General features: G+C 43.8%; 1 protein-coding gene across 4 annotated transcripts in view; it reads left to right on the top strand.

The window, feature by feature from the left end:
- The window catches only part of pparab (peroxisome proliferator-activated receptor alpha b), a 62,457-nt gene extending 34,602 nt beyond the window's left edge, over positions 1 to 27,855 (top strand). For 3 of the 4 annotated variants that reach the window (XM_023985138.2, XM_023985139.2, XM_070442979.1), the window contains exons 2-7: positions 2,927 to 3,170; positions 7,034 to 7,191; positions 13,767 to 13,905; positions 18,398 to 18,597; positions 21,857 to 22,313; positions 22,509 to 27,855. In XM_023985138.2, the coding sequence (XP_023840906.1) occupies positions 2,975 to 3,170; positions 7,034 to 7,191; positions 13,767 to 13,905; positions 18,398 to 18,597; positions 21,857 to 22,313; positions 22,509 to 22,753 (1,395 nt within the window). In that variant the 5' untranslated portion in view covers positions 2,927 to 2,974 and the 3' untranslated portion in view covers positions 22,754 to 27,855. Of the gene's footprint in view, positions 1 to 2,926; positions 3,171 to 7,033; positions 7,192 to 12,549; positions 12,635 to 13,766; positions 13,906 to 18,397; positions 18,598 to 21,856; positions 22,314 to 22,508 lie in introns of those variants that run through there. The other variant, XM_023985140.2, reaches the window with a different exon arrangement.
- Positions 27,856 to 27,951: the final 96 nt, after the last annotated feature.

The following is a 27,951-nucleotide window of genomic DNA, read 5'->3' on the forward strand; positions in this document are numbered from 1 at the left end:
CTGTTCCTAGTACACCTTTCTCTGTTTCTGTTCCTAGTACACCTTTCTCTGTTTCTGTTCCTAGTACACCTTTCTCTGTTTCTGTTCCTAGTACATCTTTCTCTGTTTCTGTTCCTAGTACACCTTTCTCTGTTTCTGTTCCTAGTACACCTTTCTGAGACTCTTGTAGTGGTAATAGATTGTTGTTTTGGAATGTTTTCCCCACCAGATTTTGGCTATCCCAGTGGCTGATAGGAGAGGTATTTTGTCAGTCCCCCGGGGTTAGACCAGAGCCCTCCCCTCCCCCTCACAACCCTAACACACACGCACTTGCACGCACGCATACATACACGCATGCAGATGACCTTGCTTGTCCTCTGTGCAGTATGTGGACAAGAGCCCTCCAGAGCCCTCAGCAGGCTTGGTTGACCTCTGGGACAAAGCACTGCTGTTACCGTAGGAACCGCCTGGCGTCCTTTCTCCCTCTTCACCCTCTCTGTCTCTGTCTCTGTCTCTCTGTCTCTCTGTCTCTCTGTCTCTCTGTCTCTCTGTCTCTCTCTCTCTCTGTCTCTCTCTCTCTCTCTGTCTCTCTCTCTCTCTCTGTCTCCCTATGTTGATCTGTTTTTCTGTCACTCTCTCTGTCTCCCTATGTTGATCTGTTTTTCTGTTACTCTCTCTGTCTCCCTATGTTGATCTGTTTTTCTGTTACTCTCTCTGGCTCCCTATGTTGATCTGTTTTCTGTTACTCTCTCTGGCTCCCTATGTTGATCTGTTTTTCTGTTACTCTCTCTGGCTCCCTATGTTGATCTGTTTTTTCTGTTACTCTCTCTGGCTCCCTATGTTGATCTGTTTTTCTGTTACTCTCTCTGGCTCCCTATGTTGATCTGTTTTTTCTGTTACTCTCTCTGTGGCTCCCTATGTTGATATGTTTTCTGTTTACTGTCTCCTATGTTGATCTGTTTTTCTGTTACTCTCTCTGTCCTCTCTTTGCCTCTCACTGCCTCTGTCTCAATCTCTCCATCCCTCTCTCTCAATGTCTCTATCTGACTCTCTCTCTCATTCTGTTTATCTGACCCCCTCACATCTGTCAGCCTAGGTTAAAGGGGTAATCTGCAGTTCAAACAATAACAAAGTGACACCCTCCCAGTGTTTTGGTAAAAAGCTGAGTGATTTGTCTGTAGAAATGTAACCACTCTCAAATTCATAGACTATGGCTATGGATGCAAGGACTGACCATCCAGGATATCAAAATTATATATATTTCTACCATGTTTTGAGGCTATACAGTGTTTGTTGACAATGACATTGTTTATAAACAATGGAGTAAAACAGGCTCATGTGTTGGGTTCTAATGGGGTATGACAGTTGAACGTAGCTCATGAGGCATTTATAAGTTATATTCTTGGACTAGGGCATAGTGGAGTAGGGCAGTACTGGAGTGCATAGCTGCTGCTGCTGGTGGGGGTCATGCGGTCATTGAGTGTGTCAGTCATGTCTGTGGAGACTAACCATAAAGGGTGAGCTGTGACCAGGGACCCTGTGTGACAGGTGTCTGTTTACACAATGTCTCCTAGTTAGTCAGTCAGCCAGCCACAGTCAGCCAGCCACAGTCAGCCAGCCACAGTCAGCCAGCCACAGTCAGCCAGCCACAGTCAGCCAGCCATAGTCAGTCAGTGGGCAAGTCAACCATTCAATCAGTCAGCCAGCCAGTCTGTCTGTCAGTCAAACAGTTAGCCAGTCATCTGTCTGTCAGTCAAACAGTTAGCCAGTCAGTCTGTCTGTCAGTCAAACAGTTAGCCAGTCAGTCAGTCAGCCAATCAGTTAGTCAGCCAACCAGTCAGTCAGAACCAGCATTGGCAGTGTCAACTGCTGCGTACTGTTACACCAACTCTGTTCATTGTTTATTATCGACATTGGCACAGCAGTGTCTAACCTAGGTACTGTATTTCTTCACTACCTGGCACTGTGGATGTCATGGGAAGGCCTGTGCTTTGATGACATATTAACGAGAGAATTGAATGTCCTGAAACAAGGTGTCCTCTAAATGAAGACCTCTGGGAGCAGGAGGACTATGTTAGTTAATGAGGCCAGCTCTATTTTCTCCTGGGTTAACCACCACTGTTCGTAATGCCCGCTGCAGTGCCTACTTTGACCTGCAGCTGTTATACACCCACAGTATGCTTCAATGAAACGCAATGCATTTCCGTGTTGACTTAGATCTACAGCTATACACTATGATTCAACGAAATGCTATGTATTTCTCTTATTGGTATATCTGTGACATGGGAATACATTGAGAGGTGTGGGGCTGGAATTCTCTTTTGAAGGTGCATGTACTGTTAGACACCATTGACCAGAGCCCAACATAGACGTGAGTACTGCATGGAGTCTGTTAAGGTTAGACTTAGCCTCAATAGGGTCGAGCCCTGGCAGGCTGCTTACTGCAAGCTGGTTTCAGATGGAGTAGCTCCTCCTCCTCCCCCGTGACTGAGGGTAAATTCTATCCAAAACTATTAGGTCTTTATCACCCCTCCAGCCCCTCCCCTCATCCAGCCCAGCCCAGAAACGAATTTCTTGCCCCCCCCCCCCCCCTCTCCCCCTCCCTCTCCCCCATAACAGTGGGTATGAGGGATCAGGTTGCTGTCTCTAAAATTAGGAGTCCATTGAGGGACCAGACCTGACCAGGCTGTGTTGTGTCACTAGATATGTGTTGCAGAGCTGAAGGCTCCTTCTACTTGTATGGGCCACGTATGCCCCATACACCATTGTGCCAAATTCATTGTACATCGATTGTGCAAACTGACTGTGTATAGAGCCTGTGATAGCATGTAGAACAGAGTGTGTTCCATCCTTGTCGTCAAGGATACACTTCATTAGGAATGCTTGTTAGTGTTCAGACACTCCATTAACTAACCRGCTTTCTCACTCTCCCCTCCTGTCTCTCCAGTCTGATGAGTAATCCCCCCCCCTGGTCCTGTCCTCCATTGTGGTCGACATGGCGAGCCACTACCGGCCGCCGTCCCCCCTGGAGGATTCGGTGCTGGGCAGCCCGGTGTGTGGGGACTTCCTTGGGGGCATGGAGGAGCTGCAGGACATCCCCCAGTCCATCGATGGTGACGCCCTCAGCTCCTTGGACGTCCCTGAGTACCAGTCCCAGTCGAGTAATGGCTCCGAAGGATCCACCGTTCTAGGTAAGATAGATATACACTCACCGGACCGTTTATTAGGTACACCCATCCAGTACCGGGTCAGAAACCCCCCTTTGCAGCCAGAACATCTTGATTTATTCGGGGCATTCTACAAGTTGTCAGAAACGTTCTACAGAGATGTTGGTCCATGCTGACAATAGGCGATTGCTGCAGACTGGACGGCGGTACATTCATGTTGCAAACAGCCCGTTCTAGCTCATCCCAAATATGCTCTATTTTTCCACGCCTCAATTGTCCAGTGTTGGTGATCGCGCGCCCACTGGAGTCGATTCTTCTTGTTTTAGGAGTGGAACCCGGTGTGGTCGTCTGCTGCAATAGCCCATCTGTGACGAGGATCGATGAGTTGTGCGTTCCGTGATGCCGTTCTGTACTGTACTGCGCTGTACACCACTGTACTGCGCAGTTATTTGTCTGTTTGTGGCCCACCTGTTAGCTTGCATGATTCTTGCCATTCTCCTTCGACCTCTCTCGTCAACGAGCTGTTTTCGCCCACGGGACTGCCGCTGACTGGATGTTTTCTTTTCTTTCTTCGCTCCATTCTTGGTAAACCGTAGTCATTGTCGTGTATGAAAAGCTCAGGAGGCCGTTTCTGAGATACTGGATCCGGCACCAACAAATCATACAACGCTCAAAGTCGCTCATTTTTCCCATTCTAACGTTCAATCGAATGCCTCGATGCCTGTCTGCCTGCTTGCTTAATATAACAAGCCACGGCTACATGACTCACTGTCTGTAGGAGCAGTACATTTTTGGGAACTGGCCGTTGAGTGTATACTTTATTATTCCACACAAGATGGACATTTGTTTTCATCAAACCCCCCCCCCCCCCCTAATATACACACAACACACATTAGGTTGGCGCACCCAATGAGCAGTTTAAGGGGTTAATTTCCTTGCTCAAGGGAACATCGGTGGTTGCCAGCTCACTCCCCGACAGACCCAGCCCCCCATCAGCACTGGAATTTGATTGGAACTGGCAACCCTCTGGTTGCTGGCCCGTTTCTCTAACCTTGAGGCTACCGCTGGATGTGTATCTTCAGCAATGTGAGGTAGTGGGATGTGTTTGGTTTATTGGTTACTACTGTCTCACACATGTTATGACGTATTCCCCTTTGACTTACCTTCTCTTATGGAAAACTAGATCATTCAAGTGCCTTATGGTTTCCCTAGTGGGCCTGTCCAATATTTTCTCATAGTTTCTCACCCAATTGTATTTCTTGTTAGTTTTCCTTTAAAGAAAGAATGAGTAGCCTACGTTGTAGTAATCCTTTCGCAAGCCAGCTCTACGTTGTTATCGTTTGACCATATATTACCTGATCATTCAGGACCCCTCCTCACATAGCTAATCTGTAATTAACCCTGACTCAGAGGGTTAAGAGAGGACACTCGGCTTGTTTAACCTCTGACCTTACCTCAAGGCAACAGAGCTGCTTTTGGCAGAGGGGTTATCTGTTCTGTAAATGTCTGTCTGACCTACATATTCACACCCTGAGGCCACTCTCCTCTTCCCCACACTTCCACAGAAGAATTCCTAAATCCTCACACATTCCTCAACTCACAAGCTGAGTCTCACATTGTACCCTATTCCTTATATAGTGTACTACTTTTGACCAGGGCCCTAGTCTATAGGGAATAGGATGCCATTTTGGACTCACATTCCCCCACAGCAAATTAGTCAGTGTTAAATAAACACTGACAGTATTAAATTTAACTAAGGGCCAGTGTCTATACGAATCCACACTTTTGAGTGTTAAATTAACACTGTGCTTAGTACTGGCACTGTTACACTTTGTCAGTGTTAGGGAATGAAAACTGCAATAACACCTCATGTAGTATTTTTAATCATTAAACCAATAGGTCAGTATCTCTTGACAAAGTCGCACAGTGTTGGGTTAAAGACATTACAATAATATTTACAAGTCAATCAATCAAATGTATTTATAAAGTCCTTTTTACATCAGCAGTTGTCACAGTGTCTTTACATGAACCAAGCCTAAAACGCAAGAGAGCAAGCAAWGTAGAAGCACGGTGGTTAGGAAAAACTTCCTAGAAAGGCTGGAACCTAGAAAGAAACCTAGATGGGAACCAGGCTTTGAGTGGTGGCCAGCCCTCTTCTGGCTGTGTCGGGTGGAGATTCTAAGAGTACATGGCCATTGAGGCTAGATCACTCTTCAAGATGTTCATACTGCAGATGACCTGCAGAGTTAAATAGTAATCACAGTGATTATAGCGGGTGCAACAGGTCAGCACCTCAGGAGTTGGCTTTTCATAACCGAGCATTCAGAGGTCGAGACAGCAGGTGTGGTAGAGAGAGAGACCGAGAGAGGGACAAGGTACCACGACTAGTGAAGTCATTCATTTCCAGTCCTGTGGACTTCGCCAAGTGAGTTCCTACTGTAAATTTATGACAATACATTACACATATCATAAGGCCTTACTTTGACTGCCAGGTTCTATCCTAATCAGTGGTGTTAGGAACCTCCTGGTTTACAAGTCACCTTATGCTGTCTTACAAAGTGATGTCTAATTCCTACTGGAATCCAGCCAGAGTTAGGACAGCCAACAGTTTTAATTTTTATTCACCCACAACTTAAACTAGAACAACCGTTTCAGTAACGATTGCAATACATCTAACTAACTGATTGGATTAGTTTAGAAAAAAATGATGTTATTTATCTTTGTGTAGCATAAGATCAATCAATCAATGTACATACAAAAACACAGATATTAAAAACAATCCTAAAAAAATCAAGCTGCAGCAGAGCATGCTGGGAAATATGATAATGATGGACGGGGTTTTGATTTTATTCTCCACAGAGTACACACTCTCACACTCAACACTGGTTATTAACACCAACACTGGGGGTTCTTTTACACCAATGAGTGTTAAATTCACTCTTAGAAAGTTAATTGAACACTAGAAATGTTACACTGAAAAATTAACACTTGGTAACACTGGTCAATTTGCTGTGCCTAAATAATATTTTTGTAAACATTGTGTTGTTTTGTGTCTAATAGAAACCACTGGGATGTGTTAACAAATATGTTACTACGTATTAGTTATTATGCAAATAGAATTGAAACAGTGACTGGAACGTAAACATAGAGGCAAAGAGGGGGTGGTGTATTGGGAAAATGGGATAGGGACTAAGAGGGGGAAGAGGAGTGGAGGAGGGGGCTTCATGGAAAATAACAATGATGATATCATGGAAAAGTAATGGAGAGAGTGTTGGAGAAGTACTGGTTGTTTATGGTGGTTTATGGAGTGAAGAAGGAGGGAGAGAGGGGGGAAGAAGAAGCAGACACAGTATCTGTGACGTGATATTCTCTTCCTGGTTACAGTGTAGACTGTAGAGTATTTGTGTGTGTGTCACGTGCAGTTAGTCCAATATTTATCCCAAAATGTATTTGGCTTCTCTCACCCACCTCATGTGGGATGACTTAGTGCTGCTCTGTTTTGCACCATCCCTGGAATGGTGTGTTTTGTATTCAGGTAACAAGAAAGATACAGTGTGTGTATCATGGGTCAATATTTGACTCATCCRCTGAATTTAGAAGTGTTGCTCGTCCACTTTTAGTGGTGTGTATGACTGTCTCTACGTATTTATAGAGATGTCATGGAACACATATTACATGTGCTCTTCCTCTGTGTTGGGCCAAAGGTATGAGACACCAGTGACTTTCCACTGGTGCACATATTCTGCCAGCAAAGAGGCTTCACAGCCAAGACACTAATAGGAATATCAATGTCTCCAGGTTCATTGGTTATAAGTGTGTGTGTGTGTGTGTCTGTTATCTGGGCATGACTTTATTAATGTGCCTGCGTGCGTGTGTGTGTTCTCCAGATGCTCTGACCCCTGCATCCAGCCCGTCGTCAGGGGGCTATGGGGCGGCTGCAGGGCTGGAGGAGTTCTCCTCCACCTCTCTGAACCTGGAGTGTCGGGTGTGTGCCGACCGCGCCTCCGGATACCATTATGGAGTTCACGCCTGTGAGGGCTGCAAGGTGAGTGACCAGCCATCACACACACGCACACACACGCACACGTATGCACGCACACAGAGCATGCACATACACACACACATAAATATATGCCTACATAAACACACACCTGGTCAGAGTGCACTCCAACACATATTGTACAACAAGGACACTGGTTAATCTTGGTTAATTATTTCTGGGCCTGTTGAAGAGCAACCCAAGACTTATGTGTTTTGTCACAAGTCACTGAAGGACAGAGGAGATCTCAATCTGCCACCGGAAGGCAACTAGATCACACTGTAAGATAATGTCGTTTTGGTCTTATTATGATGCACATACCACTACCGCTAAGTCAGCATATCCCAGTCTTTAGTTGTAACCCAAAAGGAGGTGGTCTATGTGCTGACCCCATAAACTTTAACATTGTTACTGTATTACTTCTGAGCCTTTGAATGGTAATGGGGGGGGGGGAAAAGAATGAATCAACATTTTAAAATTAATATATTTGGTCAATATTTTTTTTCATTATTTTGACCTCCCTACGTTATCAAATCCAAATGTCTACACAGATTTAGCAGATGTTAAAGCAGGTGCAGCGAAATGCTTGTATTTCTAGCTCCAGCAGTGCAGTAAATGTGCAATTATGCAGATGAAGGATCTTCATTTGATCACCCTGTTGCTGGAGAACTTTCCTGCATTGAAGGAAATGTCAAACTTGTGGTCATGTAGGAGATTTAAAAAGGCTTCTAAAGTTTGTATTTTCCACTTTAAAAATTCACTTAATTTTKCCTTACGGAAAATGTATCAACCCCAACAAAAATCTCCATTAATTATAATCCAGATAATAATACACATTTCCTTTTGGTGCAGGATTATTTTCCTACTGTAGCAAACTGGCTCAAATTAAGATCCTACGTCTGTAATTGGAAGATGAAGTGTAAACTCTAACAGCCTACTCCAAACACATGGTTAAACAAAGGTTAGCCATGTGTTGGCAAAAAGTCAAGAAAGCTTACAAGCAGCCAGAGGCACTTGCCGCGACTGGTACTCGCTAGTGCTTTTTCAAAGGCAATGTCAGCTACTGCGTGTAATTAACTCCAATTAGTCTAATTTGGTCAATATTAGGAGTTGAGAAATAAAGATTGCATTATTCCAAGTATTATCGCGTAACCCCCTGCAGTACCTCCGAGACCCCATGTTGAATACCCATGCCCTAAGGAGAAGAGTCAATTTTTACAATTGGATTGATCCTCTCTACCACACGGAACCCCACTAATCTACCGTCGGAAACGCACGAGGTGGCTAAAATCAGACTTCCATCCTATGCTAGCTTGCTACCGATGGCCCGGCTAGCTGTCTGAATCGCCGTTACCCCAACCAACCTCACTACTCACTGGACCCCTATGATCACTCGACTAAGCATGCCTCTCCTTAATGTCAATATGCCTTGTCAATTGCTGTTCTGGTTAGTGTTTATTGGCTTATTTCACTGTAGAGCCTCTAGCCCTGCTCATTATACCTTATCCAACCTTTCAGTTCCACCACCCACACATGCGATGACATCACCTGGTTTCAATGATGTTTCTAGAGACAATATCTCTCTCATCATCACTCAATACCTAGGTTTACCTCCACTGTATTCACATCCTACCATACCTTTGTCTGTACATTATACCTTGAAGCTATTTTATCGCCCCCAGAAACCTCCTTTTACTCTCTGTTCCGGACGTTCTAGACGACCAATTCTCATAGCTTTTAGCCGTACCCTTATCCTACTCCTCCTCTGTTCCTCTGGTGATGTAGAGGTGAATCCAMGCCCTGCAGTGCCTAGCTCCACTCCTATTRSCCAGGCMCTCTCWTTTGATGACTTCTGTAACCGTAATAGCCTTGGTTTCATGCATGTTAACATTAGAAGCCTCCTCGCTAAGTTTGTTTTATTCACTGCTTTAGCACACACTGCCAACCCGGATGTTCTAGCCGTGTCTGAATCCTGGTTTAGGAAGACCACCAGAAATTCTGAAATCTCCATTCCTAACGACAACATTTTCAGACAAGATAGAACGGCCAAAGGGGGCGGTGTTGCAATCTACTGCAAAGATAGCCTGCAGAGTTCTGTCCTACTATCCAGGTCTGTACCCAAGCAATTTGAACTTTTAAAAATCCACCTCTCTAAAAACAAGTCTCTCACCGTTGCCGCCTGCTATAGACCACCCTCTGCCCCCAGCTGTGCTCTGGACACCATATGTGAACTGATTGCCCCCCATCTATCTTCAGAGCTCGTGCTGCTAGGCGACCTAAACTGGAACATGCTTAACACCCCAGCCAACCCACAATCTAAGCTTGATGTCCTCAATCTCACACAAATGATCAATGAACCTACCAGGTACCACCCCAAAGCCGTAAACACGGGCACCCTCATAGATATCATCCTAACCAACTTGCCCTCTAAATACACCTCTGCTGTTTTCAACCAAGATCCCAGCGATCACTGCCTCATTGCCTGCATCCGTAATGGGTCAGCGGTCAAACGACCTCCACTCATCACTGTCAAACGCTCCCTGAAACACTTCAGCGAMCAGGCCTTTCTAATCGACCTGGCCCGGGTATCCTGGAAGGATATTGATCTCGTCCCGTCAGTAGAGGATGCCTGGTTATTTTTTTTTAAATGCCTTCCTCACCATATTAAATAAGCATGTCCCATTCAAGAAATTTAGAACCAGGAACAGATATAGCCCTTGGTTCTCTCCAGACCTGACTGCCCTTAACCAACACAAAAACATCCTATGGCGTTCTGCATTAGCATCGAACTGCCCCTGTGATATGCAACTTTTCAGGGAAGCTAGAAACCAATATACACAGGCAGTTAGAAAAGCCAAGGCTAGCTTTTTCAAGCAGAAATTTGCTTCCTGCAACACAAACTCAAAAAAGWTCTGGGYCACTGTAAAGTCKATGGAGAATAAGAACACCTCCTCCCAGCTGCCCACTGCACTGAYGARAGGAAAKACTGTCACCACCGATAAATCCACTATAATTGAGAATTTCAATAAGCATTTTTCTACGGCTGGCCATGCTTTCCACCTGGCTACCTCTACCCCGGTCAACAGCGCTGCACCCCCCTCAGCAACTCGCCCAAGCCTTCCCCATTTCTCCTTCTCCCAAATCCAGTCAGCTGATGTTCTGAAAGAGCTGCAAAATCTGGACCCCTACAAATCAGCCGGGCTAGACAATCTGGACCCTTTCTTTCTAAAATGATCTGCCGAAATTGTTGCAACCCCTATTACTAGCCTGTTCAACCTCTCTTTCGTGTCGTCTGAGATTCCCAAAGATTGGAAAGCAGCTGCAGTCATCCCCCTCTTCAAAGGGGGGYKKACTCTTGACCCAAACTGCTACAGACCTATATCTATCCTACCCTGCCTTTCTAAGGTCTTCGAAAGCCAAGTCAACAAACAGATTACCGACCATCTCGAATCCCACCATACCTTCTCCGCTATGCAATCTGGTTTCAGAGTTGGTCATGGGTGCACATCAGCCACGCTCAAGGTCCTTAACGATATCCTAACCGCCATCGATAAGAAACAATACTGTGCAGCCGTATTCATTGACCTGGCCAAGGCTTTCGACTCTGTCAATCACCACATCCTCATCGGCAGACTCGATAGCCTTGGTTTCTTAAATGATTGCCTCGCCTGGTTCACCAACTACTTCTCTGATAGAGTCCAGTGTGTCAAATCGGAGGGCCTGTTGTTCGGGCCTCTGGCAGTCTCTATGGGGGTGCCACAGGGTTCAATTCTTGGACCGACTCTCTTCTCTGTATACATCAATGATGTCGCTCTTGCTGCTGGTGAGTCTCTGATCCACCTCTACGCAGACGACACCATTCTGTATACTTCTGGCCCTTCTTTGGACACTGTGTTAACTAACCTCCAGACGAGTTTCAATGCCATACAACTGTCCTTCCGTGGCCTCCAATTGCTCTTAAATACAAGTAAAACTAAATGCATGCTCTTCAACCGATCGCTGCCTGCACCTGCCCGCCCGTCCAACATCACTACTCTGGACGGTTCTGACTTAGAATATGTGGACAACTACAAATACCTAGGTGTCTGGTTAGACTGTAAACTCTCCTTCCAGACTCACATCAAACATCTCCAATCCAAAGTTAAATCTAGAATTGGCTTCCTATTTCGCAAAAAAAGCATCCTTCTCTCATGCTGCCAAACATACCCTTGTAAAACTGACCATCCTACCGATCCTCGACTTCGGCGATGTCATTTACAAAATAGCCTCCAACACCCTACTCAAAAAATTGGATGCAGTCTATCACAGTGCCATCCGTTTTGTCACCAAAGCCCCATATACTACCCACCACTGCGAACTGTACGCTCTCGTTGGCTGGCCCTCGCTTCATACTCGTCGCCAAACCCACTGGCTCCAGGTCATCTACAAGACCCTGCTAGGTAAAGTCCCCCCTTATCTCAGCTCGCTGGTCACCAWAGCAGCACCCACCTGTAGCACYCGCTCCAGCAGGTATATCTCTCTGGTCACCCCCAAAACCAATTCTTCCTTTGGCCGCCTCTCCTTCCAGTTCTCTGCTGCCAATGACTGGAACGAACTACAAAAATCTCTGAAACTGGAAACACTTATCTCCCTCACTAGCTTTAAGCACCAGCTGTCAGAGCAGCTCACAGATTACTGCACCTGTACATAGCCCATCTATAATTTAGCCCAGACAACTACCTCTCCCCCTACTGTATTTATTTATTTATTTATTTTGGTCCTTTGCATCCCATTATTTCTATCTTTACTTTGCACTTTCTTCCACTGCAAATCTACCATTCCAGTGTTTTACTTGCTATATTGTATTTACTTCGCCACCATGGCCTTTTTTTTGCCTTTACCTCCCTTATCTCACCTCATTTGCTCACATTGTGTATACCAAAAAAAATGTATACTGTATTATGACTGTATGTTTGTTTTACTCCATGTGTAACTCTGTGTTGTATGTGTCGAACTGCTTTGCTTTATCTTGGCCAGGTCGCAATTGTAAATGAGAACTTGTTCTCAACTTGCCTACCTGGTTAAATAAAGGTGAGAAAAAAAAATATTTTTCATATTTTTTTTTCTGCTATGAAAGTCAGGCAAAGATAATGGGTTTTCATCCGCTACATAGTCTTTCACCCTGAATGTATGGGTGATGCCTTCTTGGCTCCCCGGCCAGCCCATCTATCCCTGTGCCAGGGCTGTCTGAGTATGGATCTCACATGGCGAAGTTGGCGGTGCTCTCAGTCACTCCTTCCCCTCGTGTCAACACACTGTTACACTGAGTTCCACAGTGTATCCTACCCTGCCCTGGCTGGACCTGGCTCAGGGCTAGAATGGACATTGCCTGAACTGGTCAAGCATAGCTGTCCCAGATTGGAACTCCAGCTATGTGCGCTACGTGGCCCATGGAGCAGGCCTGGCCAAGGTACGGGGCCGTAAACCAGAGGTCGCAGTTGCTTTTACAGTGAACTCTGTGAACCTTCCTCTTGGCCAATCAGATGGGCAGCATGGAGTGGGCCGGTGTTTCTCCCGGAGACATGGAGACACACTGAAGGGCATAGTTAGATACACAGACACACAATACATAGCACACATACAATACATACACACACAGGTATTTGGAACCTATGAGTAAATTGGGATTGATAAAACTGTAAGTTCGGATCCTAGATGCTGATAGGCTAAAACAGCATTCCAGCTTTCCCCTCTCTGATGTCACATACCTACGTGTGCCCTGCTCCTCAGCTGTCTGGTCATCTGAGAGGGACGGGAGGGGAGAGGAGGGGACTGACCCCTGGATAGGACGACATACAAATACACGAGACAGGCCTGTCATGAGGCCGTTGTGTCTGACAGGCATTCTGCCCTGGCCTCATGTGATCCTCGAGGGGTGGGTGTGTGTGTGTGCGCATGCACGTGGCATGTCCTTGCAAGCGTTAGTGCATGCCATGTGCAGGGACACATTAAGGAGATCTTTCACAAGAATTGGGAAATGAATGGGGGTGGCTAAATATGTTCTTCTTAAGCAATTCCCTGTCCATTTCAATAACCCCCCCGCCCCAACCCCAGTCCAAGCCCCTAACCACTCAGCACAGGACATCTACCACTGCCCATAGCCAGACACTGTTGTTTCTCAGGGTTGTGTAACATAAGTGAAATCCCATTTAGATGTGATAAGCATATATGTCCAGACTGAGAGTGTCATGCTCCAGTCATTTGGGTCCATTCTCTGTATTTGACTTTTTTAGCGGTGAAAGTGACCTTTGGGTGATTGGAGTTTTCCTAGTGTCATGTTCTAGGCCAGAAAACTGCCTTCACTTCGCTGATAGATAGCTGAGCTTGWGAAAGTCTTAGATGACGGAACACGTTTAATAAAGTTAGCAGTTGAGAGATATCAAGATATCTGGTATGAACTGACAATAGTCTTCTTTTATCAAGTCACTATAGTGTGTGGTTGAGTTCAGTTCGTCTACTGAGTCGAGGCTGAGTTTCTTTCATGAGTGCAGTCTATTGGGTCTCGACCTGAACATTTATCTCTCCTCTTTCTGTGCCTGCAGGGTTTCTTTCGGCGGACCATCCGCCTGAAGCTGGAATATGACAAGTGTGAGCGCCGCTGTAAAATACAAAAGAAGAACCGTAACAAGTGCCAATACTGCCGCTTTCAGAAGTGCCTGTCTGTGGGCATGTCCCACAACGGTGAGGATTTCTTTTCTTTTTTAGAAATGTTTTCTTTAACCTTTATTTAACTAGGCAAGTCAGTTAAGAACAAATTCTTATTTACAACGACGGACTACACCAGCCAAACCCGGACGACGCTGGGCCAATTGTGCGCCGCCCTATGGGACTCCCAATCCAGGCCGGTTGTAATACAGCCCGGAACACAAACATAGCCAGATCCCTGAGTACGACTTTCTGCATACAGCACAACCTGCCAGCAGCAACCAGAGAGGAACACACACACACACACACACACACATACGCATTTGCAAGTAGACATATGCACACATACATGTACGCCATTCAAAACCACACTCTTGAGGAACCAGGAGTTGCAATTTAACACCACATTAACCCAGAAGGTTGCTTTTCAAGACTAATGGGAATCACGAGGTAATCACTTGAGAGACTGCCGTGAATCCTACAATTTTCATTAACAAAAACAAAACAATTGTTCAACATTTGCACCATTTCATATTTCGCTTTATCCAGACTAAAACGACGCAATTGATGCATGAGTCTCTCTGCCTCTGTGTGGTGGTCTCTATGCAGACTCTCTGTGMTGTTCCTTGTGATGGTCAGTAAAACTATAAGGTGGGGTTGTATTGCGTTGGCTGAACCCTCCTCACCCTTTAGCTGTGGATGTGTGAACAGAGAAACATACAGTGGGAGTCTCAGCCTGGGCCTGCTGGTCATGTGACCAGGGCTGATAGAGAGCTTTACAGGGTAGCGCAGCGTGGTTTTCAATAGGATACGTTACTAGTGCAACATTACTGCCTTCACACACAGTGTAAAACAAATCGTACAACAGATTTCACTGTACAGAAACAATCACAGACATGCACCCTCATACATACAGACAGACTACAAGCACTGTAAACATAAGGATCTTTACTTTATGGAGAGTTAATCTACAAACAAAAACCTTGATCCAGGACAATTAGTTCAAATTCTTTGACCCTATTGGATGGATGTTGTTTACCTGTGTGTTTTATGTCAGCATAAAACATGGCATTCTGAACCTTAGCTAAGATCGATGTCCTTCCGTTTACAATGGACTCCAATAGAATTTCGAGGTTGTGTGGAGTGATGTGAAGAGGGGCTTAGCATGATCACTGTAGTAGTCGGTCAGAGTTGACAGACAGATGGACTGAAGGACAGACAGACACATACAGATGTAGGATCTTAATATTATCACTCTTTTGTTGCTGAGAATTTTCCTGCACACCAGGAAATGCAAACTTTTAGTGTATTTGGGTTTTTAAAAAGGCTTCTAAAGTTTGCGATTAGAAATTGCAGACTTCATTTTCCCCAAATGAAAAATGAATCAACCCCTATAAGAATGTACAGTACCAGTCAAAATTTAAAACACCTACTCATTCCAGGGTTTTTCTTTATTTTTACTATTTTCTATATTGTAGAATAATACTGAAGACATCAAAACTATGAAATAACACCAATTTTCTTTTAAACAAATCAAAATATTTGAGATTCTTCAAAGTAGCCACCCTTTGCCTTAATGACAGCTTTGCACACTCTTGGCATTCTTTCAATCAGCTTCATGAGGTAATCACCTGGAATGCATTTCACTTAACAGGTGTGCCTTGTTAAAAGTTAATTTGTGGAATTTCTTTCCTTCTTAATGCGTTTGAGCCAATCAGTTGTGTTGTGATAAGGTAGGGGTGGTATACAGAAGAGAGCCCTATTTGGTAAAAGACCAAGTCCATATTATGGCAAGAACAGCTCAAATAAGCAAAGAGAAACTACAGTCCATCATTACTTTAAGACATGAAGGTCAGTCAATCAGAAAAATGTATAACTATAAGTTTCTTCAAGTGCAGTCGCAAAAACCATCAAGCGATATGATGAAACTGGCTCTCATGAGGATCGCCACAGGAAAGTAAGAGCCAGAGTTACCTCTGCTGCAGAGGATGAGTTCATTAAAGTTACCAGCCTCAGAAATTGCAGCCCAAATAAATGCTTCACAGAGTTCAAGTAACAGACACATCTCAACATCAACTGTTCAGAGGAGACTGTGTGAATCAGGCCTTCATGGTCGAATTGCTGCAAGAAACCACTACTAAAGGGCACCAATAAAAAGGAGAGATTCGCTTGGGCCAAGAAACACGAGCAATGGACATTAGCCTGGTTGAAATCGGTCCTTGGTCTGATTAGTCCAAATTTGAGATTTTTGGTACCAACCCCTGTGTCTTTGTGAGACGTAGAGTGTGGTTCCCACCGTGAAGCATGGAGGAGGAGGTGTGATGGTGCTTTGCTGGTGACACTGTCTGTGATTTTACTTACAATTCAAGGCACACTTAACCAGCATGGCTAACACAGCATTCTGCAGTGATTTTCCATCCAATCTGGTTTGCGCTTAGTGGGACTATCATTTGTTTTTCAACAGGACAATGTCCCAACACGCTTTCAAGCTGTGTAAGGGCTATTTGACTAAGAAGGAGAGTGATGGAGTGCTGTATCAGATGTCCTGGCCTCCACAATCACCCGACCTCAACCCAATTGAGATGGTTTGGGATGAGTCGGACCGCAGAGTGAAGGAAAAGCAGCCAACAAGTGCTCAGCATATGTGGGAACTCCTTCAAGACTGTTTGAAAAGCATTCCAGGTGAAGCTGGTTGAGATAATGCCAAGAGTGTGCAAAGCTGTCAAGGCAAAGGGTGGCTACTTTGAAGAATCTAATATATAATATTTCCAGGTGCTGCAGGGTTATTTTTCTGCTGTAGCAAACTGGCTCAAATTAAGATCCTACATCTGTAGACCTGGGGACTAGTGTCAGTGAACTCATGGACACACTTCAGGTTGTGAAACCACTGAATTGAACACTATCATGCTGGAGAGCAATCTAATATGTGGACTGATGCTCAACATTAATATTTATTTCACATCTGGGGTGTGTCCAAGATGAGTTTCTCCTTGTGGAAACACGTGTGTTGTGTTTCCTAAATGTAACAGTATACAGGGGAAAGGACATGGGAGAGGGTGATGGAACCTGATACACTGAGGAGGACTACAGCAGGACTCCAGCCCTCCCTGCTCTTTAAGCCTTGCAACAGCATAGGTTGGGTTGTTTGTTGTTTGATAGACCTTCTGACAGATTGCTGTCCCACACCATCCCTGTGCTCTGCTGTAGAGGGTCAGCGACTCATCCTCAGCTTAGTCTGATGTTCTTATCCTGGGTATCCTGATCCCTCCTCGGAGCATCTCTCACTTCCTCTTTCACTAATGAATCTTTCAAATACATTCAGCGTTTGCTTTAGCCTGGCTGGAGACCCAGGTGGTTGGCTCTACACCTGTGAAATTGTGATTTGTCCAAATAAACAGTGATGAAAAATCCAAGCTCCGGAATTCTGGTGATTGTTAGCTATCGGTGCCCATAGTATAATTAAGCAATAAGCCCTGAGGGGGTGTGGTATATGACCATAATACCACGGTTAAGGGCTGGTCTTGTGTACGACGCAACGCGGAGTGCCTGCATACAGCCCTTAGCCGTTGTATATGGGCAATATACCACAAATCCCCTAGGTCTCTTATTGCTATTATAAACTGGTTACCAATGTAACCAGTTTAGTACAACTGACTAGGTATCTCCCTTTCCTTAATAGGGGCACCTGCTGTTGTGCTACCTATGAGGGAGGTGTGTGTTTTGCGTGTGTGTGTTAGCCCACTGAGTTATTGGTAGTGCAGCTGTAATCTGATTAGTTAGACACTTAGGTGACACTTAGGTGCAGACTGTCTGAGAGAGTCAGTCGCTCTGTACAAAAACAACACACGCGAACACATACTAGCACTAGCTATCTGATTGGTCCTATTTCCTTTAGCGGTCTAACACATTGTTCCTCAACTGCCTCTCATCCAGCCCCCCACTTCTCTCCATAGCCCGTCTACATTTTACTTATTTAAAAAAAAWAAAAAACATTTGTCATTCAGCAGATGCTCTTCTCCAGAGTGACTTACAGTAAGTGCATTTATCTTTAGATAGCTAGGTGAGACAACTACATATCTCAGTCATGGTAAGTACATTTTTCCTCAAAGAATAGAAAACATAACAAATAACACAACAGAAACAAAAGGCCCAGGAGGTGGGGCAGCCCAAGAGGCAGGCGTCCATCTTGTTTCTCATAACTTCCAACGTATCACTCCATTACCACATGCTCCTGGAAACAACCATACCTCTTGGACGGCAATCCCTTCAGTGGGCAGCTTCTAAGTTACACCCAAAAACCTTTGAACAACAGTGTTCATGATTTGGCAAACAAATAAAAAAATACACATCGACTTGAGCCTCCATATCTTTCTAATGTTGATATGACAAAAAATATACAATTGTCTTGAGTCTCCATGTATCTCTCAGCAAAACAGATGCATTTTTGTCCGTTGTATTGTAAATACTGTATATAATTCTTTTCATGTACGTTCTCATCTGTGCAATTGCCTCTCTCCTCTCTAATTAGCGATCCGTTTTGGTCGGATGCCCCAGTCAGAGAAGCTGAAGCTGAAGGCAGAGATCCAGACGGGGGACAGGGAGGTGGAGGACCCCGAGCAGGCCGACCAGAAGACCCTGGCCAGGCACATCTACGAGGCCTACCTCAAGAACTTCAACATGAACAAGGCCAAAGCCCGCACCATCCTCACCGGCAAGACAAGCACTCCAGTAAGAGCAGTGTGTAGAATTGTATGTGTGTGTGTGTGTGTGTGGGGGGGTGCATGTTGGATCAAAAATTAAACTAACTCTCCAAAGGGAATCATTCAAATTTTGCAAATGCAATACTATTTTTTGCAACCCTGATGGTACTGCATGTCTTCTGTGCAATCAGACGGGTCCAATATTACATTTTGAATTATTCCCTTTGGAGTGCGTTGGCTGCATTTTGATCCGGTTTGAATGGGATGCAATGTGCAAACCAAACAGTCCTTGTGTGTCAACATAACCTGTTGGCAACCACTACCCACTAGGAGCCAAAGAACCATACAACGACAGAAATAACTTGATCAATGACATTTAGAAGCCAACGTGTCTGGACAAGGACACATCTGTCTGAATACATCAAGAACAACTCTGTATGACCCTGACTTATAATGGACCATTATCAACAGTGTTTGAAGACCACTGCACACCTCCCTCCCTCTCTTTCTTTCTTTAAAGATGGTCCCCTTAGATCTGTGGTCTCCATTCATTCTTTCATCACATAGGAGAATAAATGGGTGGGGTAAGGGTGAGGTCTTCTGGTGAGTGGTTGAAATCCATCTTCGGTGGGTGTAGGTGTGGCAGACGTCAGAGAGGAGGATCACGGGATTGTAAACCGTGAGTAGAAGTGGTGGATCAACTACACAGTAACAATGTATGGATAGACATTCCACTCAGCTTTAGCGTAGCCTTTAGCAATGCATTGTAGTGTCTTCTGACCTTGTTTTCTGTTGTTGATCAAGCTGCTCTTACCCAGCTGCCACCTTCAGCAATAATATTCTGGCCTGCATTGCCAGTCAGATGTTGGGAGCGTATCATATTGTGAGTTGAGTAAGCTGTGTGTAATACGCAGCTCTTGGTTAGGAGCAAGTGCTGGATTGGCTCCTGTGGGAACTTTCACCACTGCAGCTCTGGTCGTGTACTTACAGCCCGACCAACACGATGACCCAGATACGTGTTGTTTAGCAGCCTCACACTCTAAAAAAACAACGTGCTGAAAACACCTCATGAGAGTCAGTGATAACAGTTGAGTTTAAGTTCGCAGTCCTTGTGTATTTTCTATTGGAGCTGGTGTCCTTGCAGTGCTTGCTTGAAGAAGCGCAGGCAGCAGTGTTTTTGTAAGACATGGCTCTATCTAAGGGTACACACCTGATAAGATTAGATTGTCCTGTTGTTTGTTTTGCTACAGTGTAGGACATCACAGCTAATCTAGACCCGGTTTACCCTGTCCCCCAACAGACATATTCCAGGAGAAATAAGCTACTGTAACCTTCACAGTTACATAATGACAACCAAATAAAATGTAGGTTTTGAGACTGTGACCCATGAACGGAGGTGTTCTATAATGTACCATAGGATCAAGGACAGGACTTGGGTTATGTTACAATGAGGATTTACAACTGCTTGCAATAAAGGCTCTCTTTTCTTTCTGTCAATAAATGTTTTATATAGGCTCATTATCCCTACATGTAGGCAGGACTGTTTGTGAAACATATCGTTCCTTCATTCTAGTAGTAGTAGTAATATTACAAATACCTACAGTTGAAGTCGGAAGTTTACATCCACTTAGGTTGGAGTCATTAAAACTCATTTTTCAACCACTCCACAAATTTCTTGTTAACAAACTATAGTCTTGGCAAGTCGTTTAGGACATCTACTTTGTGCATGGCACAAGTAATTTTTCCAACAATTGTTTACAGACAGATTATTTCACTTATAATTCACTGTATCACAATTCCAGTAGGTCAGAAGTTTACATACACTAAGTTGACTGTGCATTTAAACAGCTTGGAAAATTCCAGAAAACGATGTCATGGATTTAGACACTTCTGATAGGCTAATTGACATCATTTGAGTCAATTGGAGGTGTACCTGTAAATGTATTTCAAGACCTACTTTCAAGCTCAGTGCCTTTTTCGTTGACATCATGGGAAAATCAAAAGAAATCAGTCAAGACCTCAGAAAAAAATTGTAGACCTCCACAAGTCTGGTTCATCCTTGGGAGCAATTTCCAAACTCCTGAAGGTACCACATTCATCTGTACAAACAATAGTACGCTAAGTATAAACAACATGGGAACACGCAGCCGTCATACCGCTCAGGAAGGAGACGTGTTCGGTCTCCTAGAGATGAACGTACTTTGGTGCGAAAAGTGCAAATCAATCCCAGAACAACAGCAAAGGACCTTGAAGATGCTGGAGGAAACAGGTACAAACGTATCTATACCCACAGTAAAACGAATCCTATATCGACATAACCTGAAATGCCGCTCAGCAAGGAAGAAGCCACTGCTCCAAAACCGCCATAAAAAAGCCAGACTACGGTTTGCAACTGCACATATGGGGACAAAGATCGTACTTTTTGGCCATAATAACCATCGTTATGTTTGGAGGAAAAAGGGGGATGCTTGCAAGCCGAAGAACACCATCCCAACCGTGAAGCACGGGGTGGCAGCATCATGTTGTGGGGGTGCTTTGCTGCTGGAGGGACTGGTGCACTTCACAAAATAGATGGCATCATGAGGCAGGAAAATTATGTGGATATATTGAAGCAACATCTCAAGACGTCAGTCAGGAAGTTAAAGCTTGGTCGCAAATGGGTCTTCCAAATGGACAATGACCCCAAGCATACTTCCAAAGTTGTGGCAAAATGGCTTAAGGACAACACAGTCAAGGTGGGCAGAATTGAAAAATTGTGTGCGCGCAAGGAGGCCTACAAACCTGACTCCGTTACACCAGCTCTGTCAGGAGGAATGGGCCAAAATTCACCCAATTTATTGTGGGAAGCTTGTGAAAGGCTACCTGAAACGTTTGACCCAAGTTAAACAATTTAAAGGCAATGCTACCAAATACTAATTGAGTATATGTAAACTTCTGACCCACTGGGAATGTGATGAAAGAAATAAAAGCTGAAATAAATCATTCTCTCTAGTATTATTCTGACGTTTCACATTCTTAAAATAAAGTGGTGATCCTAACTGACCTAAGAAGGGGCATTTTTACCAGGATTAAATTTCAGGAATTGTGAGAAACTGAGTTTAAATGTATTTGGCTAAGGTGTATGTAAACCTCCGACTTCAACTGTTTCTCATCCACAAGGTCTAGGTAGGGGCTAGGGTTCCGTTTGAAATAGTTTCCTCTCTACCGGCCTTCCTTCATACAGGGCTGTCATTACACATGGCTACGACTGTTTCCTCACCACCCTGTCTCCCTCCATGCCCCTGCAGCCCTTCGTCATCCACGACATGGAGACCCTCCAGCTGGCAGAGCAGACCCTGGTGGCTAAGATGGTGAGCACGGCCGGGAGCCATCTGCTTGAGAAGGAGGCTGAGGTCCGCATCTTCCACTGCTGCCAGTGCACCTCCGTAGAGACGGTCACAGAGCTAACCGAGTTCGCCAAGTCTGTCCCCGGCTTCTCCAGCCTGGACCTGAACGACCAGGTGACTCTGCTGAAGTATGGCGTGTACGAGGCACTGTTCGCCCTGCTGGCATCGTGTATGAACAAGGACGGCCTCCTGGTGGCCTACGGATCGGGCTTCATCACCAGGGAGTTCCTCAAGAGTCTGAGGAGGCCCTTCAGCGACATGATGGAGCCCAAGTTTCAGTTCGCCATGAAGTTCAATGGGCTGGAGCTGGATGACAGTGACCTGGCTCTGTTTGTGGCTGCCATTATCTGCTGTGGAGGTAAGAGAGAGAGAACAGGAGAGGCTGTGATCTGGGGTTAATGACCACTAATTGGTACACTAATTGGTTTTAGTGTTACATTACTATGCGTCTTCTTGATGGATTTGCTAGTCCCCTCAATGCCAATCATAATGTCTCTTCTTGGGTTGACATAATCATTTCTCTAACTCTCCTCTCCTCTTTTGTCTCCCTCAGACCGCCCTGGCCTGGTGAACGTGACCCACATCGAGTGCATGCAGGAGAACATTGTTCAGGTGCTGCAGCTCCACCTGCTGGCCAACCACCCAGACGACACCTTCCTCTTCCCCAATCTGCTGCAGAAACTGGCCGACCTCCGTCAACTGGTCACCGAGCACGCGCAGTTGGTCCAGGAGATCAAGAAGACCGAGGACACGTCACTCCACCCCCTGCTGCAGGAGATCTATAGGGACATGTACTGAGATTTTTAGCCCAGGGAGAAGGGCTGGGGGCTGAGAACACACACCTCACCCTCCATTTTGGGGACATGTACTGAGCCTAGAAAGGAGGTGGTCTGCCATTTTGGGGACGCAGGCGTGAACAGTCCCACGGTGATGACAGGGTTGAACAGTCCCACGGTGATGACAGGCGTGAACAGTCCCACGGTGACAGGGTTGAACCACTGAACCCCCAGATACAGGGTTGCTCGTATTTCTCAGCAGCGAGAGTATTGGTGTTTATGAGGCCCAGACATCACAGGACAAGACAGAACTACAGGACACTACTCTGGGCACCTGCAGTTGGGTCCACTACTCCTTCATGGACCTAAAGGGCCGTATTATGTGTGTGGAGGGGCAGTGTGGAGCTGAATTGAGTCTCCTGTTCTATCCTAGTGTTTATCCTAATGCAGTTCCCAGCTAGAGAACATGTATCGGGCTGGAGTACACAGATCAAATAATAAATTGCTGGTTTGGGTAAGTAAGATTCAGTCAGTCTATAACCACCAGAATCCCTGCTTAGGTACATGCTTAAAGGGGCCTGCACTGAGCCATACTCAGGCACTAGAGTGAAGAACAGCAGAACTTACTCTTCAGAACACCACTTCAGCGGTATGTTTATAACTTTGCCATTTTGTACCGAACGTGAGAGCGAGAGGAAAGAATGATAGTGATGCCCACCTACTTTGCAGTAAAGACACCCAAGTGACTTCAATGCCGACTACAGATTTTTAGATGTGAGTGACTGTGTCTCACAGCAAGGCAGCTTTTTCAGTGATTGGCTGTGCTCCCCCAGTGAAGTACAGATGTAGGTTCTTTATTTGAGATGGTTTGCTACAGCAGGATAATACTTCTGCAGCAACAGGAAATGTGAATTATAATTCATGGACATTTTCTGTTGATACCTTTTGGGGTTGATACCTTTTTCATAAGTGCCAATCAAGTCTGAAATGTAAAAGGAGAAATTGCAAACGTTAGAAACCTTTTACACAAGTTTGCATTTCCTGCTGTGCAGGAAAATGTTCAGCAACTAAAAGAGTGATTAAGAGCCTACATCTGTAATGGGATTGCATGGTCAGTTTCCTAATACACCATACTGTACCAGACTATTGTCCCTCAGATGCGGCTCAAAATCCAACTCACAGGACAAGTAAATGTAACAGACTGCTTCATTCATTTTGGGAAAGCTCTCCTGTGCCTTATCAAATTATTTCACCTGCTTAGGCGATAACAAATCATGTATTATAAATGGGATTCCTCTGAAAAATACTATAACTATAATTTAGCCATTGATTTAACATGGGCACGTTCACTAATGTTATCAAGGAGGAGGCTAAAGAGTTTCAGTAATTGCTCCCTCTATATCTCTCTGAATATTTCGTCCTTTGCTATTTTCGACACAAGACCCACAGCCTCAGTTGGACAGACACACTCTTGGCCTCAACAGGCCTCCATTGTTCAAACATCAGTTACTCTTCAGTCATTCTACAGATAATTATTCCCTATGTGCTGTATAGGGATGGTTTTCACATACCTTACCATCCGTCTCATTTTCCTCTCCTATCTAGACCAAACTCTAACAGGGAGGCTTTGGTGCGCATTATATTCATTTCATAAAACCAATGTGAAACTCAATTAACTTTAACCGATTTTTCAGTACGTTCACAAACAAAGGCAAACAAACTACCATGTCAATAGTGTTTCCCCCACCCTTCAGAACATGGCTCTATCAGGACATTTTGTTTGTAAGTAGTTTGATTTTCTTCATAACAGACATTCAGAAATGACCACTGTCAGATATTCACTCTGTAAATGCACCCACAATGCAACACTAAAGCACAAGTATGCTTCCGAGATGTGATATGAGTCTATGTTGTATACTGTACCTCTGTAATTATGCCTTTTGGAAGAAAAAAACACTAATATTTGGCACTCCATCTTGTTTTGCATTCTGGTATTAAAGGTCTAATACGACGTTAAACTACATTAAAACCTTAACACATGCAGATTGAGAGCAGGTTTACCACATTTTAAGCAATTTACCAGAAAGCCTGTTCTTTTACTCTCTCACTCATATTATCCCAGCCCCCATTACACATATCTGACTTACTCTCTTACTCAATCATCTCTCTCTTCTTTCTTTCTTTCTTTCTTTCTTTCTTTCTTGCTTGCTTGCTTGCTTGCTTTCTTGCTTTCTTGCTTTCTTGCTTTCTTGCTTTCTTTCTTGCTTTCTTTCTTGCTCTCTCTCTCTCTCTCTCTCTCTCTGTCACAGTGGCTCGTTTGGCTTGGTCCTCTTTCTTGCTCCATAGATTAAGGGCCAGATTCAATCTGTAGCGTGGAGGATCTGCGCTGTAGCTCAGGTGACATTTAAAGTTAATTTCCGATAGAGCCGACAAATGCAGCGTTTAGTGTGAATGCAATCTCTGCAAACGCGGTAACATTGCCTTTAAATGTTAGATCTTCCGAACCCTCAGGTTCAGGGAATTATGCTACACAACGATAATACTTTCTTTTGGGTTGATGACAGTTGACCATTGTTGCGCTCTCTTTTTCTTACAAAATAGAATCGCGAACATTTCAACTCTGACTGGTATAATATGGATGTCAACTAACCCAGCTCTCTCCGTGATTTGAAATATTAATGGAAAAGAACTTACACCTGAATGTTAGAATCTAGTAGAGATGACATACTAAAGCTGCTTCATCAAACCAGCCATCAATCTCTCACAGAACTAATGGGAATGTTGCAAAAGCATAATGAAATAATCATTCATGTGTGCATGTTTGTCTGACGGAAATACGTTCTTAAGTGCATTTTCTGTGAGGGAATGTTTTTTGTTCTTTGCTTACCGTACCAAATTCTCATCTGAATCCATAAATCAATGATTTGGTTTCATGTAATGGACCTAGATTCACTCTCTGCACCACATTGTATAAATGCTTTGTACATAGGTTCAGTGATTATGTGATTGCTTGCCGCCAACTATAACCGGAGGTGTACAAGATACTAACTAATATTGGATATGTTTTGTATTCCTCTTTGTCTGGTAAATACTTTTCAATGTTTTCAATTGTACAGAAATGCAGGTATGTTTTTGCTTAAAAGCCAAATCCACTCCACAAAATATTTAGGTATTTATTTCATTAGTCCACTGTTAATACAGTCCCAAAATGTATTGCAGGTCAGCAGTCAAGTTTTTAAAATATAGGATTTTCAGGAAGCAAAGTGTTTCGCATCATATGATGCATTTTGTATCATTATGATGATGTGGCAAGCGACACTTTGCTTCTTGGAAGTCCAATATCTTGGACATTTGACTGCCGACATGGACTAATGAAAAAAAGACCAAAATATCGATTTTGAGGGGATTTTTCTTTTAAGCCCTACCTAATTTGACCATGTTATAATTGAGTTGAATCTTATTTTTATACTAAAGCTAAAGCAGATATATGAGTAGATCTGAAATTGTTCTGTTGAAGAGTGCAATGTAACTAAGTAACTGGTGATGTAACCATAGATTTGATTCCCAATGGGGACATTCCTTTTGTTAATTCCCACACTATAGAGGGAGAGTTAACATGTTATGTACAGTGTGTGCTGTGCTTAGCTTTAGGGATACTAAAAGCACTCATAGCTAATATCAAGACTTGACTGCGAAACCTGCTATGGATTATTGGCACTACTTTTTCACTAGACAACATGATCTGGATATATTCTTTGTCTTGAACAGACATAAGTAAATAATTAGCGTTAAGACTGGTAATAATACAGTACTGCAAGTCTCCTTCTATGTTGTCATCTCAGGTTGAAGATTAAAATAGTAGAGGAGATGTTTAGGGCGGCATTTCACTATTCACAACATAAATGCTCCATAATTGCCTCTTCGTGAACTTCAAGCCAAGCGGTTTTTCGTTTTTGTGGCCCTATTATATCCCTTCTCTGTATTGATAAATATATACAACATTATGCACTCATAACTTGTCCACTTAGACACAATGCACAGCGATTTCATAACATTTAAATGCAGTTGAAGAAAAATGCAGTAATAAGATGCAGTATATTGTTTATTAACACGCTCCCGTTGTATCAAGCTTTTTGCCCGCTTCCTTTCTCCTCCTCACTCACTGCTATGTTCTAACTTAACCATAATCATGCCATATGTTAGATGACTGAATTTCAAGCTGCCTGTAATGGTAGTTCTATAGTATGTATTCCTCGGGAATGTCAGACCTCCATAGAATGCAACGATGCTTTAATCCACTGCCACCTGGATCTAGATTCTAGAATCACCAGGTGAACTGAACACACTAGGGATTCAACACAACCCGTGCCTTAACCCATGCCATACAACATTACACACAATACAGTATAGCCCTAAAGACGCACACAGTTCTATGTCACCAAGGTGCCGGTATGGATATGACACTACACAGTACAGAGATACACAAAGAAAGGATATGACAGAATTAGGGAAGGTATAGAATTGTGATAGGCAGACGGATTATTGTTGAATCTGTGGAACATAATGACTGTTTGGAATCACATTCTTCCAAATTAGAGCGATCTCTGTCTTGCAATAGTGAAAATATAAACAAGGTAATATAATGGTTCAAACACTAGAGATTTCTGCTACCCTTAGTGATGTATATTGTTTTGTGTTGAATTGTCAAGCAACTTTTGACAAGTATCAGGGAAAATGTTGTCTTCCTTAGTTTATCGTAGTTTAGGACATAGCGGGGTATTATTCTTCTTGTTGAGTTTATAGGGCACTGCCATACAGCACACAAATAATAATAGCAATAATAATAACAAATAAATAAAACTAAATAGAAATGACGAGGGCATCAGATATAGGAAATACGATTTTTATTCTGTATTAATTTACTAAATGTCATGGAGTTGATGCAGTGTTTTTATGGCTAGTGTCATGCACAGACACCGGAGATGGTCTTTGGAGGTTTATGTATACTGTGGCTTTGTAGCAATACTGTAAATGTTTGACAAATGTACTGTATATCTTAGTCATTTAAACAATAAACAAGTTGACTTTGAATGGACTTTAAAATAAAATGATTTTAAAATCCAACATTATTGTCCATCTATTTTTTTTATGTGAATAATAACGTTGTATTGATGGTGAGAGCTGAAAATATGAAAGAAACAGGCGATTCTAGGATTTTTG

This window comes from Salvelinus sp. IW2-2015, linkage group LG4q.1:29 (genome assembly GCF_002910315.2).
Source record: "Salvelinus sp. IW2-2015 linkage group LG4q.1:29, ASM291031v2, whole genome shotgun sequence".
NCBI lineage: Eukaryota > Metazoa > Chordata > Actinopteri > Salmoniformes > Salmonidae > Salvelinus > Salvelinus sp. IW2-2015.